Raw genomic sequence first — 13,730 nt, 5'->3', positions numbered from 1 at the left:
GTCGTCGTGTAGAGAAAAAAGACGTCCCAATCGAAGAAACCTGCACAGTTTTGTCACCACCGCAGGGCAACGGAGCGGCCGTGTGTATCCGAGCCAAATGTACACTACTCACTTCAGACTTGGGAACGCCAAGTGTACGAAGCGTGTGAGAGTGACCAGGACTCAAAATACAACACAACCTGGCGGCGGTTACAGAGCAAGACTCCCGTGTAAGCTGGTCAGTCAACTGGATGGCCCAGAGACGCTTCCGAAGGCTTACTGGCAGGAGATGATGAAGTCGCCGAGAATAGCTGTTCCTGCTATTCCAAAGGTCGAAGCACCAGTACAGGCCTTCTGGTTCGATCAAAGGAGGAAAGGGTTTCACAGGACGACAGCAGTGCAAAGGAGGAGTCCTTCAGCGGGTCACCAGCGATTCCTCGGTCCAGCCTCTTGGTTGCAGGATACTTGGCTCCTGTATTCCTTCGTTCGTGAGAACTCAGGAGATCGACATGGTAGTGGTGTTTCCAGCCCCCTGTTATCCACGGTTCCCTTCGCGCCAAAACGGAGGGGAGCCAATGGGAGATCCGCTCATCAACACATACACCATTCGTGGACCAATCACGGACCACGGTGGTCCCAGGCATTCACACCACCCTAGACTCTCTGGCACCCAGGATGTGTATTGGGACCAGACATCCCAGCCCACACCCTGGAGGCACACAAAAGACATGTAGAAGCCCGCGAAAGCATCCGTGTTTCGCGGGAAAGTACATGCCCAAATAAGGAAGGCCCCGGGTCGGCTCGACCTGGGGAAGGTGAAGGGAGCAAAACGGTCAGTGGACAGGACAAAGGAGCCTCGTGGTCTGGCCATTTTGGGAGCCAGGCCACCATTTTGGGTTCAGCGCGAAAAACGCGCTTAGAACGCCAAAAGGAGCTCAAAATACACAAAACGATCGCTGCCACCATTCCAGTCCCTGAATGACTTGCACCGATCAAATACAATCCTAAACGAGTATCTAGGGCCTGTAGAAGGCTAGAGACCCAAGAGAGCTGTAACTTAGCTTACAGTGCCCTCTTGTGTCATGTTGCACTAAAGCCGCAACATGATAAAAGAAACTACGGGAAACAGCGTTCCCTGGTACTGACTGTCTTAAGGGCATGTCAGTTTCCCCATAAGAAAAGGAGCGAAAGCCCAGAGGAGTGTAGCAGAAGGCTGCACTTCTCTGGCAAAGTCAAGAACAAGGTGAAAAACAACAGCAAAAAGTTTAGGGGTTGCCACATGGAAGGAAAATTACCTACAATTACGAAATCTTTCCTAACACTCGCCCCTCCCAGACTATGGACAGGGGGAACTAATCCACCCCTGGATGAGTCTCTTGTTCAGGTCGGTTAAACATTCTGGACAACCCATCAGCATTGCTATGTTGGACACCTGGCGTATGCTCAATAGTGAAGTCGAAGCCTTGTAGACTTATGGACCACATAAGCAACTTTGGATTCTCCCCCTTCATGTTCATTAGCCACTTTAACGGCTTATGGTCAGTTTGCACAGTGAAGTGGGTCCCATAGAGGTAGAGCCTCAGCTTCCTTAGGGCCCACACAACAGAGAAACATTCTTTCTCTACCGTGGACCACCTGAGCTCTCTGTCCTTAAGCTGGCGACTAATAAAACCGATAGGGTGTTCCTTACCCTTCTCATCTACTTGTGATAGTACAGCTCCTATCCAGTGTCAGAGGCGTCCGTCTGCACGATAAAAGGTCTTTGATAATCAGGGGCCCTGAGGACAGGGGCCTGGCACAAGGAGTCTTTTAAGCCATTGAAGGCCTTCTCACACTCGTCGGTCCAAGTTACCTTCTTGGGTTTCTTCGGAGTTGTGAGGGCAGTCAGAGGAGCAGCTATGGTGCCATAGTCTGCCACAAAATTGCGGTAATACCCCGTGAGTCCTAAGAAGGCTCTCACTTGGGTTTGCGTAGTGGGGGTAGGCCAGTCTTGTACTGCTTGTACTTTACTGGGTAGAGGCTGTATCCTCCCTCCACCTACTTCATGTCCAAGGTAAACCACTGAGCCTTGTCCAATCTGGCATTTACTAGCCTTTATGGTCAAGTGGGCTTTCTGAAGAGCCTGGAGCACAATCCCGAGGTGTTTCACATGGTCTTCCCAGGTGGCACTGAAAACTGCTATATCGTCCAGATATGCAAGACAGAATTCGTCCAACCCATTCAACACAGGATTCACAAGCCTCTGGAAAGTGGCAGGTGCATTCTTCAACCCGAACGGCATTACCCGGAATTGGTAAAGGCCGTCTGGAGTAGAAAATGCTGTCTTCTCCTTGGCATGTTCTGCTAAAGCTATTTGCCAATAGCCAGCAGTGAGGTCAAACGTGCTGAGGTACTTGGAGGCACCCAAAGTATCCACCAGCTCATCTGTTCGAGGCAAGGGGTGTGCATCTGTCTTGGTGACAGCATTCAGAGCCCTGTAATCCACGCAGAACCTCAATTCAGAAGTGCCTGCCTTTGGAACCAAAACCACAGGGCTGGACCAAGGACTACAAGAGGGTTCAATCACCCCAACGTCTAACATTTTGTTGACCTCGGTCTTAATATAAGACCGTACTTTGTCTGACATCCTGTATCCCCTACTTTTGGTAGGTACACTGTCTCCTGTGTCAATGTTATGTTTGCACCAAGGTGTCAAACCAGGCGACTGTGAAAACAGGGGGGAAAACTGCCTAAGCAAACTTTTCACCTCAGCCTGCTGATCAGAAGTCAGGTGAGGGGCCACTCGGACACCCTCAAAGGAGCTATCTGAAGGACCGCTTTGGAACAGGTCGGGGAGAGGTTCAGACTCCTCTTCCTCAACGTCTGACGCCAGTAGCAGTGCTGCGATTTCGACTCTTGGGACGAAAGCCTTCAGCCTATTCACGTGAAACACTTTTGGAGCCTGTCCAGGCCTTCCAAGGTCCACTAAATAGTTAACCTCACCCAGGGGCTCCACCACTGTGTAAGGGCCTGACCATTTGTCCTGTAAAGCTCGAGGCCTTATGGGATTCATGATCAGGACTTGCTGACCAGGTGTAAAGTTGATGAGGGAAGCTTTCTGGTCGTACCAATGTTTCACCAGCGCTTGCCCTGCCTTCAATTTATCACTAGCCAAGCCCATCAGAAGTACCATCCGTTTTCTGAGCCCTAGCACATAATCAACTACGTTGGTAGTAACAGGGGGAGTGGGCATCTCCCATCCCTCTTTGACGATGGCTAAGGGTCCCCGTACGGGATGACCGAACAGAAGTTCGAAGGGGCTGAAGCCAATACCCTCCTGTGGTACCTCTCGGTAGGCAAACAGTAAGCATGGTAACAGAAGATCCCATTTTCTTCTCTGAGGCTCCTCCAGAGCCCCAATCATGCTCTTTAACGTTCTGTTGAAACGTTCCACCAGACCATTGGTCTGGGGGTGGTATGCAGAAGAGAACTTGTAGGTGACCCCACATTCTTTCCACATAGCCTGCATATACTTCGACATAAAGTTGCTGCCACGATCCGACACAACTTCTTTAGGGAAGCCAACCCTAGTAAATATGCCGAGTAAAGCTTTTGCAACTGACTTGGCAGTTACAGTTTTCAATGGGATGGCCTCAGGATACCTGGTTGCATGGTCGACCAGCACCAGGATAAACCTATTGCCTGAGGATGTTTGCGGGTCAAGGGGACCAACGATGTCGATCCCTACCCTTTCAAATGGTACCCCCACAACTGGGAGTGGTACCAACGGAGCTTGGATTGTCGCGCCAACCTTACCAGACAACTGGCAGGAGGTACAACTCCTGCAGTGACTTTCTACTTGCACCCCCATCTTGGGCCAGTAGAAGTGCATGGATAACCTTTGCTTGGTCCTCTTCATACCAAGGTGACCAGCAAGGGGAACTTCATGCGCCAACTGCAGGAGGAAGGGCCTAACAGCAAGGGGAACCACCAACCTCCTATGGTCTCCTTCTGTAGACTCTGTGGGCTCACTATACAGGAGTCCACCTTCCCAATAAATCCTATGCGTCCCAGGAGGTTCACCCTCAAGCTGGGCGCAGGCCTGTCTCCTTAGGCCTTCCAGAGATGGGCACTCATGTTGGCCTTTACTGAATTCGTCCCTATCAGGACCTCCTTCAACTAACAAGTCTTTTAGTTCAGGATGATCGTTGGGGTCAAATACTTCAGGCATCGCCACCTCCTCGTCAGGCCCGGGCGATTGACCAACTTCCTCCACCGCAGTGGTAGGCGAGCTCGGGGGAATATTCTCTTTCCCTCGTCGTGACTTGTCGACTCATTTCGCCTTGGGTTTCCCCTTCGGCTGGGGCGGCGTATTGGACTTGGCCAATGCTGCCCGTGCTTGAGACCGTGTGTAGGGTCTTTCGGCAGTGTCTCCTACGAGCCCTAAAGCTCTGAGATCATTACCTAACAAGACCTTTCCCGGGACGTTTCTCTGAATGCTCACTGGAATCCTGACTGCTGTACCATTTAAAGTAAGATTTACAGGTATTACGGGAAACATACGGAGTGGGCCGTCAGCCAACTTAGTGGGCATCAGAGTAGCTCTGGCAACTTCCTCTGAGTCTACCAAGGTAGAATCCACTACAGTGCGACTGCACCCACTATCCCTAAGAGCTGGAGTATCTACTCCATTGATCAGCACACTGTCTTTAAAGTAGTGCTTGGTATTATCCGGAATCCTAGCATAAGCCTCTGCGACTTTAGGCTCCCAGGAACCCAGGGACACTAAAACTACCTCAGCCTCTATCCCGCTGGGAAATGAGTCTGAGGAGAAGGATGCTCCTGTAATCTCTTCTTCCTCGTAGGAGGAGAAGGCCAGATTAGCGGAGTGGACCCCAAAGGTCTAACCTTACAACGGGGATCCCCCTTCACGTGGTCAGTTGCTCCACAAGCAAAACAAGATCCATTGGGTCTGTTTACATAGGGAGGCTTATTGTAACCAGAGTTCTGTTTCGGAGGCTGTCCTCCACTACCCTGTGAGTTCTCTTGTGTCTTACCCTTATTTTTCTTTTTGTGGCCCTTATGAGAAGAAGATTTAGCAGATTCTCCACCCTCCATATCTTTGGACTTTTTCCCTTCCTCCTGCTTACCAGGATGAGTTTTGTCCTTATGGGACACTCGATGTGACACCCATAAGTCGGCTGCAATGGCCAGCTTCTTAGGATCTATCTCCTTCGAATCGGCCAAATGCTGCTTAAGCTCTGGGGAAGAAGAAGCAAAAATGTGTTCCAGCATGACACGATTTATCATGCCTTCGAAGGTAGAAACCTTATAACCTTCGACCCAGCCAGTTAAGTTTTTCAAGGATTCAGTGACATAAGATACCCAAGTACCACCTTCCTTTTTCTTATACTCTCTGAAACGTTTCAAATATTGGGCCGGAGTCTTCCCAAACTTTAAAATGAGAGTTTGCTTTAACATTGCGAAATCAGCTCGCTCAGCCTTCGACATTTCCATAATGGCACTACAGCCAGAATGGGGCAGTCTGCTGAGTAACCAGGCAATCTTATCAGCATTGTCAACTTGTTGAACTTCGCATGCATACTCAAACGCATTCAGCCAGTCCATAATGTCATTCCTTTCTTCATACACACTGAGCAGATCTTTCGGAAACCGTGGATGAGAGGAAGCCCCAGACCATGTCCAGGACCCTTGGACCCATTTGCAGACTGAAGCTTGGCCAGTTCCAACTGGTGATCCCTGTCTTTTTGTTTTTCTGCCTGTTCGATTTTTAGTTTGGCTATGCTGAATTCAAGCTCCTGCTGCCTAAACCGCAGCTCTTGCTTCTTGAATTCAAGCATAGCCTCCCCATCAGCACTGGCAGAGGAAACATTAGACATCACATCCTCCCTGTCCTCGTGGTCGCGATGGATCAGTGCAGCGGCAGAACCGTCGGATCTACCAGTGAGAGCAGCCCCACCACCTTCTGCACTGTCCTCAGAAGTTATAGCATCAAGCTGCGCTTCTTGCCACGCCACGATTCTTTGGATCATTTCCAATTTAGTGCCTTGAGAGGAAACACCTCTCTCTGCACACATCTTCTTCAATGTTTCTGATTTGGAAGCATTTAAAGTTAACAAGGTATTTGTTTCCATACTGTTAGATAGGACTATGGCCTTTTTAAAGTTATACTACAACAATTCCCTACGTGTCCTGGTTGGAATAACCTGAAATGCCTTAGTTCGTGCGCAACACTGGATACCTTCAGTCGTATCCCACCGCTGTACACCAATTTGTTAAGACGGATTTCTGAACTCTGTCCTGGTGGCGCAGAAGTTCAGAAGGCCTACCTAATTACTTGGAACAGGGTAACCTCTGGACGAGCCAGACCAATCAAGGTAGCGATTGCGGCGGTCAAGACTAGGTCTCAAGAGGGGTGAGGGTGACTGAAAGCCCGCAATGAGCACACAAAGCAAGAGCGCTTACAAACTACTCCAAACAGTTGTTATATCAAAAATATATACACATTTATTTTAAGGCCTTTAAAATAATGACCGTAGCGAGAAAATCACAATATCACAATATTAAGCCAACACATACCATATCAACACAATATATATATAAATACAACAGTCGCAAGCGTTATATGCACGAAATGTGTAGTCCACCTGAAAGGGAAGGAAAACAGGCAGTGCGATAATGCTTTAGACTCAGTTCGCCTTCAGAGGCCCCTAACTAGATGGAAGTCCGAGCCCTGCGAAGAGTGGAGCCTTGTGCTCAAAGTACCTGCACACGCTGGTGCCAACGGGCAAAAGGAGAAGCTCTTCGGAGGAAGTCAGGCAGTTCGGGTTAGTGCACAACAGAAGAAGAACAGGTTCCGCGACTCAAGCGCAGCCTCCACAGTGAGCAGAAGCAGAGCGCGAGTACGGACAAAAGGGTGCTGTTTTTACACAGCGGGGAAAAGCAATGGGCTACTGCAGGAGGGCGACCAGATCCTAGCTATACTACTCACCGGTCCCCGATGCAAGCAGACCCAGGCTTCTCCACGTTAGTTTCAGCAGCTGGCAGGTTCAGAAGAGCCGGGAATGCCTCGTCGTCGTGTAGAGAATAAAGACGTCCCAATCGAAGAAACCTGCACAGTTTTGTCACCACCGCAGGGCAACGGAGCGGCCGTGTGTATCCGAGCCAAATGTACACTACTCACTTCAGACTTGGGAACGCCAAGTGTACGAAGCGTGTGAGAGTGACCAGGACTCGAAATACAACACAACCTGGCGGCGGTTACAGAGCAAGACTCCCGTGTAAGCTGGTCAGTCAACTGGATGGCCCAGAGACGCTTCCGAAGGCTTACTGGCAGGAGATGATGAAGTCGCCGAGAATAGCTGTTCCTGCTATTCCAAAGGTCGAAGCACCAGTACAGGCCTTCTGGTTCGATCAAAGGAGGAAAGGGTTTCACAGGACGACAGCAGTGCAAAGGAGGAGTCCTTCAGCGGGTCACCAGCGATTCCTCGGTCCAGCCTCTTGGTTGCAGGATACTTGGCTCCTGTATTCCTTTGTTCGTGAGAACTCAGGAGATCGACATGGTAGTGGTGTTTCCAGCCCCCTCTTATCCACGGTTCCCTTCGCGCCAAAACGGAGGGGAGCCAATGGGAGATCCGCTCATCAACACACACACCATTCGTGGACCAATCACGGACCACGGTGGTCCCAGGCATTCACACCACCCTAGACTCTCTGGCACCCAGGATGTGTATTGGGACCAGACATCCCAGCCCACACCCTGGAGGCACACAAAAGACATGTAGAAGCCTGCGAAAGCATCCGTGTTTCGCGGGAAAGTACATGCCCAAATAAGGAAGGCCCCAGGTCGGCTCGACCTGGGGAAGGTGAAGGGAGCAAGACGGTCAGTGGACAGGACAAAGGAGCCTCATGGTCTGGCCATTTTGGGAGCCAGGCCACCATTTTGGGTTCAGTGCGAAAAACGCGCTTAGAACGCCAAAAGGAGCTCAAAATACACAAAACGATCGCTGCCACCATTCCAGTCCCTGAATGACTTGCACCGATCAAATACAATCCTAAACGAGTATCTAGGGCCTGTAGAAGGCTAGAGACCCAAGAGAGCTGTAACTTAGCTTACAGTGCCCTCTTGTGTCATGTTGCACTAAAGCCGCAACATGATAAAAGAAACTACGGGAAACAGCGTTCCCCGGTACTGACTGTCTCAAGGGCATGTCAGTTTCCCCATAAGAAAAGGAGCGAAAGCCCAGAGGAGTGCAGCAGAAGGCTGCACTTCTCTGGCAAAGTCAAGAACAAGGTGAAAAACAACAGCAAACAGTTTAGGGGTTGCCACATGGAAGGAAAATTACCTACAATTACGAAATCTTTCCTAACAACACCAAAGATACTTTAAACCACAGGTAACCCAGATGCAATTATTCAGTTAATATTAGCTACACAGTTACAGGCTTAAAGTGGAGAGATGTACTTAAACATAATAAAAATGAAAGTTAAATGATTAGTGTTTAATTGAAGAACAAAAAATGTCATCACCAGTTCACAGGTATGTAATATTTATATATAGTTATAGTACTTTTAAAAGAGAACTTTGTAGAATTTAACAGAGCAACCCCAATAGTCATGTGAAGGAGATTGTGACTTTAAGCTATCAATGCCCTTGTGTTCCAGGCACAGGAATATTAAATGAATCCTAGGGGCCACAGGGTAAGGTTCCAGGAACCATGAAGACGAGACCCACACAACTTGAGAACTGACAAGTCAGTGTAAAAACAACATTTTGTATTGTGTTTGTAGGTGTACATATCAGGGCTAAATTGCCTGGAATTGGTGCAATGGATGAGAGCCACCCCAGAGGTTTCTGTGTGGGGTGGAATGGGGCCTTTGCGCTAGAGAATCGCCTGATAGTTGAATTGAAGAGGAAAAGAGACACAGCCAATTCAATGACCTCAGGAGTATAGTAAAGCGAGGGTAAACTGGCCTATTGCAGCGTGTGAAAATCCGAGTTACATACAGAGGCAAGGAACACCTGTTTTGGGATCCAGATTAGCCACTTTTAAGAGGGTGTAGGAGGAGTGACGGTGGATTATCTACATGAGAAGGGGCGGAAGTGGTCTGCACACAGATACAAATATAAATGTTGCAGTGCAGAGCTAGGGAAGGGCCTGGGAGAGAGATTGCACCTCACCCTTCAAATCCTGATGCCCCTACTGACCACAAAGTAAAGAATTTGGTATTAATTGGTGCCCCAGAAGGAGCCCTTGCCCACTGTGCGTGCCCTCCTTGCCCCCGGCTCCAAACCCTGCCTCCACCACTTAAATGTTGCTTAAGTAAGGAATAAGACGTACAGTTGTCTCTAATTTGGTTTTGCTAGGCCACAAGAACTTGTCACGACGTTACAGTGTGAGGACAATGTTAGCCTAAAAGTTCCCATTTATCTGTGAAGAATGCAATGTAGAGTTTTTTGGTATGTATTTGTGTTTTACATGTGACAGAAAAAGCAATAAAGCCGGGTATATCTAAAATGAAAATGTCATGTTATATCGTTGACACCTGGACTCTCTTTGGTATATAGTGACTGCAGTGGTGATATAAATCATGCGGTATATAAGCATAGTACCATAACATATTGAATAGGCTAGGCGTTTACGGTATACAGATGTTTTAACGCCATTGAAAAAACTCATAGAAAAATAAAGGGGGGCTGGTAAGGGGATAAAAGTAGTAGGGGGAAGGCATATGGATTAGATAATAGGGCAGCGGGGTTTGGGGGACCCCCCAAATATAAAATAAAAGTCCATGAGTTTTTTAGATGAAAAATGTTCATTAAAAAAACAAACGAAAAGAAACCTGGAGGCAAAAGAACTTAGCATCGTGTATATATAAACATATCTTTATCTAGTGAACTTACCTTGGAAATCACTGTCAGTGTGAACGGGAAGGCTGTTTCCTAGTATGACTCTTGTTGCACCTACAGACACGTGGCTCCGGCGTTCACCCAGGTCAGCCGTCACCTCGCGGTCCCCTCCTCCGTTGTTGACACGTAGAGTGAAGGTACTGCCGTGCCGCTCCATGCTCAGCAGAACCCACTGACCGTGGTCTATATACAGCGTCTGCATTGCGAGAGACCGCTCTTTGTCTCCAGTGCTAAAACGAACACTGAAATGGCCGCCAGCCACCTGCAAGGAAAGAAAAGACTGCCAGTGTTTTCAGAAAACAGAACACCTCTTTCTCCTTATCAAATACGGTAACAGAAGAGTAATGATAATTGTGGACAGTTGTAAAGATTGCATCACCACAACAGCACACAATTTTAAATCAAATGTTAATCCCTTAATGCAGTGTGTGTACACAATACAGCTCCAATTTGCCTTGACTCCTCCAATCACTCACTGAAACTCTTTCCTTCAGCTTCCTCTTGAATGAGCTGATTTCTCCCTCTGTTTTGAATTTCCAGCTGCAAACTATGTAATAGGAACAATCTGGGGCTCATTCTGAGCCTGCCGGTCCAGAAACAACGGTGCGGGTAAACTTACAGGCACCGCTGTTTCCGGGCCGGTATATTACAGGTCTGCATGCCAGAGCCGCTGTGCCCGACAGGTTGGACCCTGCTGTGCACAGCGGTCACGGTATGCAGACTGTCACGGAAGCACTGGCACCATTTGCAATGGTGCCAGTGCTTCCGTGTTCCCCATTCCCATAGGGTCTCTACTCTATGGGAATGGGGAATTACAATTCACCGGCGCCTGACCGCTGGGGTTGTAATCCCCCAGTGTTACCGGGAAGTCATGCCCCAGTAAATATTTACTGGTCCGGGGGCAACCCGCCGGTAGTACACGCACAGTTACCGCCGGACCCGTAATGAGGCACTCTGTCTCACGCACATACTCACACACATCACAGACACACCAACCAATCACAGACACACCAACCAATTGTACCTGTGCTCTCCCACCAATCAGCCTCCAGGAATGAATAGAGATAAGACCGTCAGCCCGGATTGCATGGATTACTTACTGGGAATCTTCAGTACTCCTAGTCCTACTCTTCCTCTCACAGTGCTTATTTGTGTGGTCACCCACCTCCATCCAGGAACACTTCTTCTATTTGTATTCTTTCCTCTGTTCAGATATCCGCCGCCTGAGGGAACACACCCTTCACTTTCCAGTACAGAGCTGTGGATTCCAACTCATTGGATCCATGCAATCCAGGTTGTGCGGGTGAGACGGGATCAGAGTACTGTGATGAGGAACAGTAGGACTCGGAGTGATGAAGATTACTGGTAAGCAATCCATGCATTACCTCTATGTCCCTTTTCCTTGTCCCAGTACTTACTTGTGAGGTTCAGCAACTTGATGCATTAAATGGGTCAAAGAACCACTCAGACCACAGATGCTATGTGCAGCATCCATCATCAGTTTATTAATAATGCACCAAATTGTAACATATGAATTTTGTGCATCCCTGCGTTCAAGATACCGGTCCCGAAAGCCCAGTCCCATGTCTATGCAAATTCAAGTGGTAGTGCTTAATTAATATGCTTGGATGTGCAAAGGAGTGGCTGTTAGGTAGATTTTTCATTTTTATGCCAAATCTCCTTCACTTGTGAGACCCCAGCACTTTTTGCTGGACTCATGGATTTTTTGGTCTGTTCTCCTAATTAATTGGGAACCTTTTTCCCCACTCACTCATCTTTTACTCTGTCTATGGGAGCTCTACTTCATTATTTGTGTACTTAATTTATGGAGTCATGTTTTTCTCCATATATTATAAGGCATCTGTAATTTACCTTTGTAGCACAGAGCACCTTGTGTGCAGTGCTGCTGGTAGCCCTTTGGGCTTCGCTTTGTATTTCGTTTTATTTTCCTCCTTGTGTGAACCCATGTTCCCAGGGGTAGAGGGTTACTTTTGATCCCTTCTATATTTTATATTGTGAGATCAGCACACCCCAAACTTATCATGAGTGCTGAGGGGTTACACAGTATTCCCTTTCTCACTGCTCCTGCAACATTTCTGTTAAAGTGACAAGCATACCTGAACAGCAGTTGTAGTGGACGTGTTCTACCAACTTTTGTGTTATTTTGTACTCACAGTCCCGGTAATGCACAGAAGGGTCACCATTGACCCAAAATCGTGGCTGTATTCTTTTTTTGCCATTTCTGGCATTCTTGTCCTTTCCTGGTCCTTCTTCTGCCATCTTTGGTGGGGGAGGTCCTGGTTTAACTTCTGTCTTCGATGGGAATCCTTTGGGAAGGCCGACAAGCCTCCGGAGTTTCTGGGAGAGAACACAGGAAACGAGGGAGGAGTCCGGAACTCTGCAGTCCTTTATCTTCTGGCATGCCTGCCTGGAACCAGTTCCAACAGGGAGCTTGTGCCCACCATTTGGACCTCAAATCTGACCATGATCAAGACTCAGAACTAGATAGGGAAGGACTCTTAAAGCCTAGACTCTATAAATGATTGCTAAAGTAACGTACCTTATGTTTGTGTTGTTTCTGTCATAAGGATCGGAAACCAAGTTCTTCTTAATTATCTTTGAATTCTATCTACAATTCTAGAAAGTATAACCAAGTTATTACTCACCTTTGAATTACATACAGTCATTCTGAAAAGTATTACAAAGTTCCTTCTTACCTTTGAATTTTGCTCATATTCTAAAATCTAACTACAAGCGCTGTAAAGTGTTTACCTGCTTTTGTTGGTCATGTATCTTCATGGTATTCCTGAAACTGAATAACTTTCGAAGTTATTACTCACCTTTGAATTGCATAAGGCCATTCTGAAAGCCTCATCACGAGTTGGGCAGTAATGCCGGCTCTATTAGCGCCAGCGCCGGATCATGGGTTCGGCGGAACAGGTATTGCCCATTCCCCATTGAGCCCATTCGGGAATTCCCCATTCCCCATTGGGCTCAATGGGGAAATTTCGCGCTCATACTGCTGGCGGATTTCCCGCCGGCGGTAAGAGCGTGAAATTTTGGCGGATTTCCCCCCAGCTCAGAGCTGGGGAGAAATCTGCCAAGGCCATGATCTGGCGGACCCTTAAATGCAGCGGTAATAGCGCTACCGCCGCATTTAAGGGTTACCGCCAGACTCGTGATGAGGCCCATTGTTGGGTTCCTACTTACCTCTGAATTGTGTATACTATTCTAAAAAGTAACTACAAAGTAACTACAACGTTCCCTACAAAATCTCTTTGCGTCAGCACATCCAAAAGAAAGAAAGAGGTTTGTAAACATGTGACTAAAAGTTCACGTTAGCGCATTAACGCTGGATGTATTGTCATCAATACCTGAGGCAGCGACTGATGTAGTCTTCAAAGGTAGTAGTGGAACATAGCACTCAGCCCAATAAAGGCATCTTCTCTTTAAGATCACATGATGTTTTAATTATTTTTTTAACCAGCTTTTCTTGCTTTTATTGTAATTTTAAGGAGGACAATATATTTTGATTATGCTCTCTGGTCAAATATCATTTTTTAATGCTTGGTGCTGCAGAGACGTAGCCGGGATTTTCTAACAAGTTGCGCCTGAACCTAATGTAGTTGGGCCCACTGCAGTGAGAGTGGGAATTTACAGATAGATTTTGGGTGGGCCTTGCCCGCTCAGGCCCTACCCTGTCTACGACTCTGTGGTGCTGTTGTGTTGCCAGGCCGCTGCTTACACTCAGCCATCATGTAACACAAGCAGCAGAATCTGGGTACCTGAGTCAGCTAGAGGCAACTGTCTTTCCGAGAGACAGCATTCTGTCCTTTGATAT

The 13,730-nt window shown here is 47.8% G+C and overlaps 1 protein-coding gene across 1 annotated transcript in view; it reads right to left on the bottom strand.

Annotated features, from left to right (window-relative positions):
- LOC138497739 (neural-cadherin-like) overlaps positions 1-13,730 on the bottom strand; it is a 609,504-nt gene that overhangs the window by 63,264 nt on the left and 532,510 nt on the right. Inside the window, exon 29 of the mRNA XM_069621376.1 lies at positions 9,884-10,151. Coding sequence (XP_069477477.1) covers positions 9,884-10,151 — 268 coding nt within the window. The remainder of the gene's footprint in view (positions 1-9,883; positions 10,152-13,730) is intronic.

This window comes from Ambystoma mexicanum, chromosome 5q, assembly GCF_040938575.1.
Source record: "Ambystoma mexicanum isolate Mex_15411 chromosome 5q, UKY_AmexF1_1, whole genome shotgun sequence".
NCBI lineage: Eukaryota > Metazoa > Chordata > Amphibia > Caudata > Ambystomatidae > Ambystoma > Ambystoma mexicanum.
This window is presented reverse-complemented; position numbering and strand designations above follow the sequence as displayed.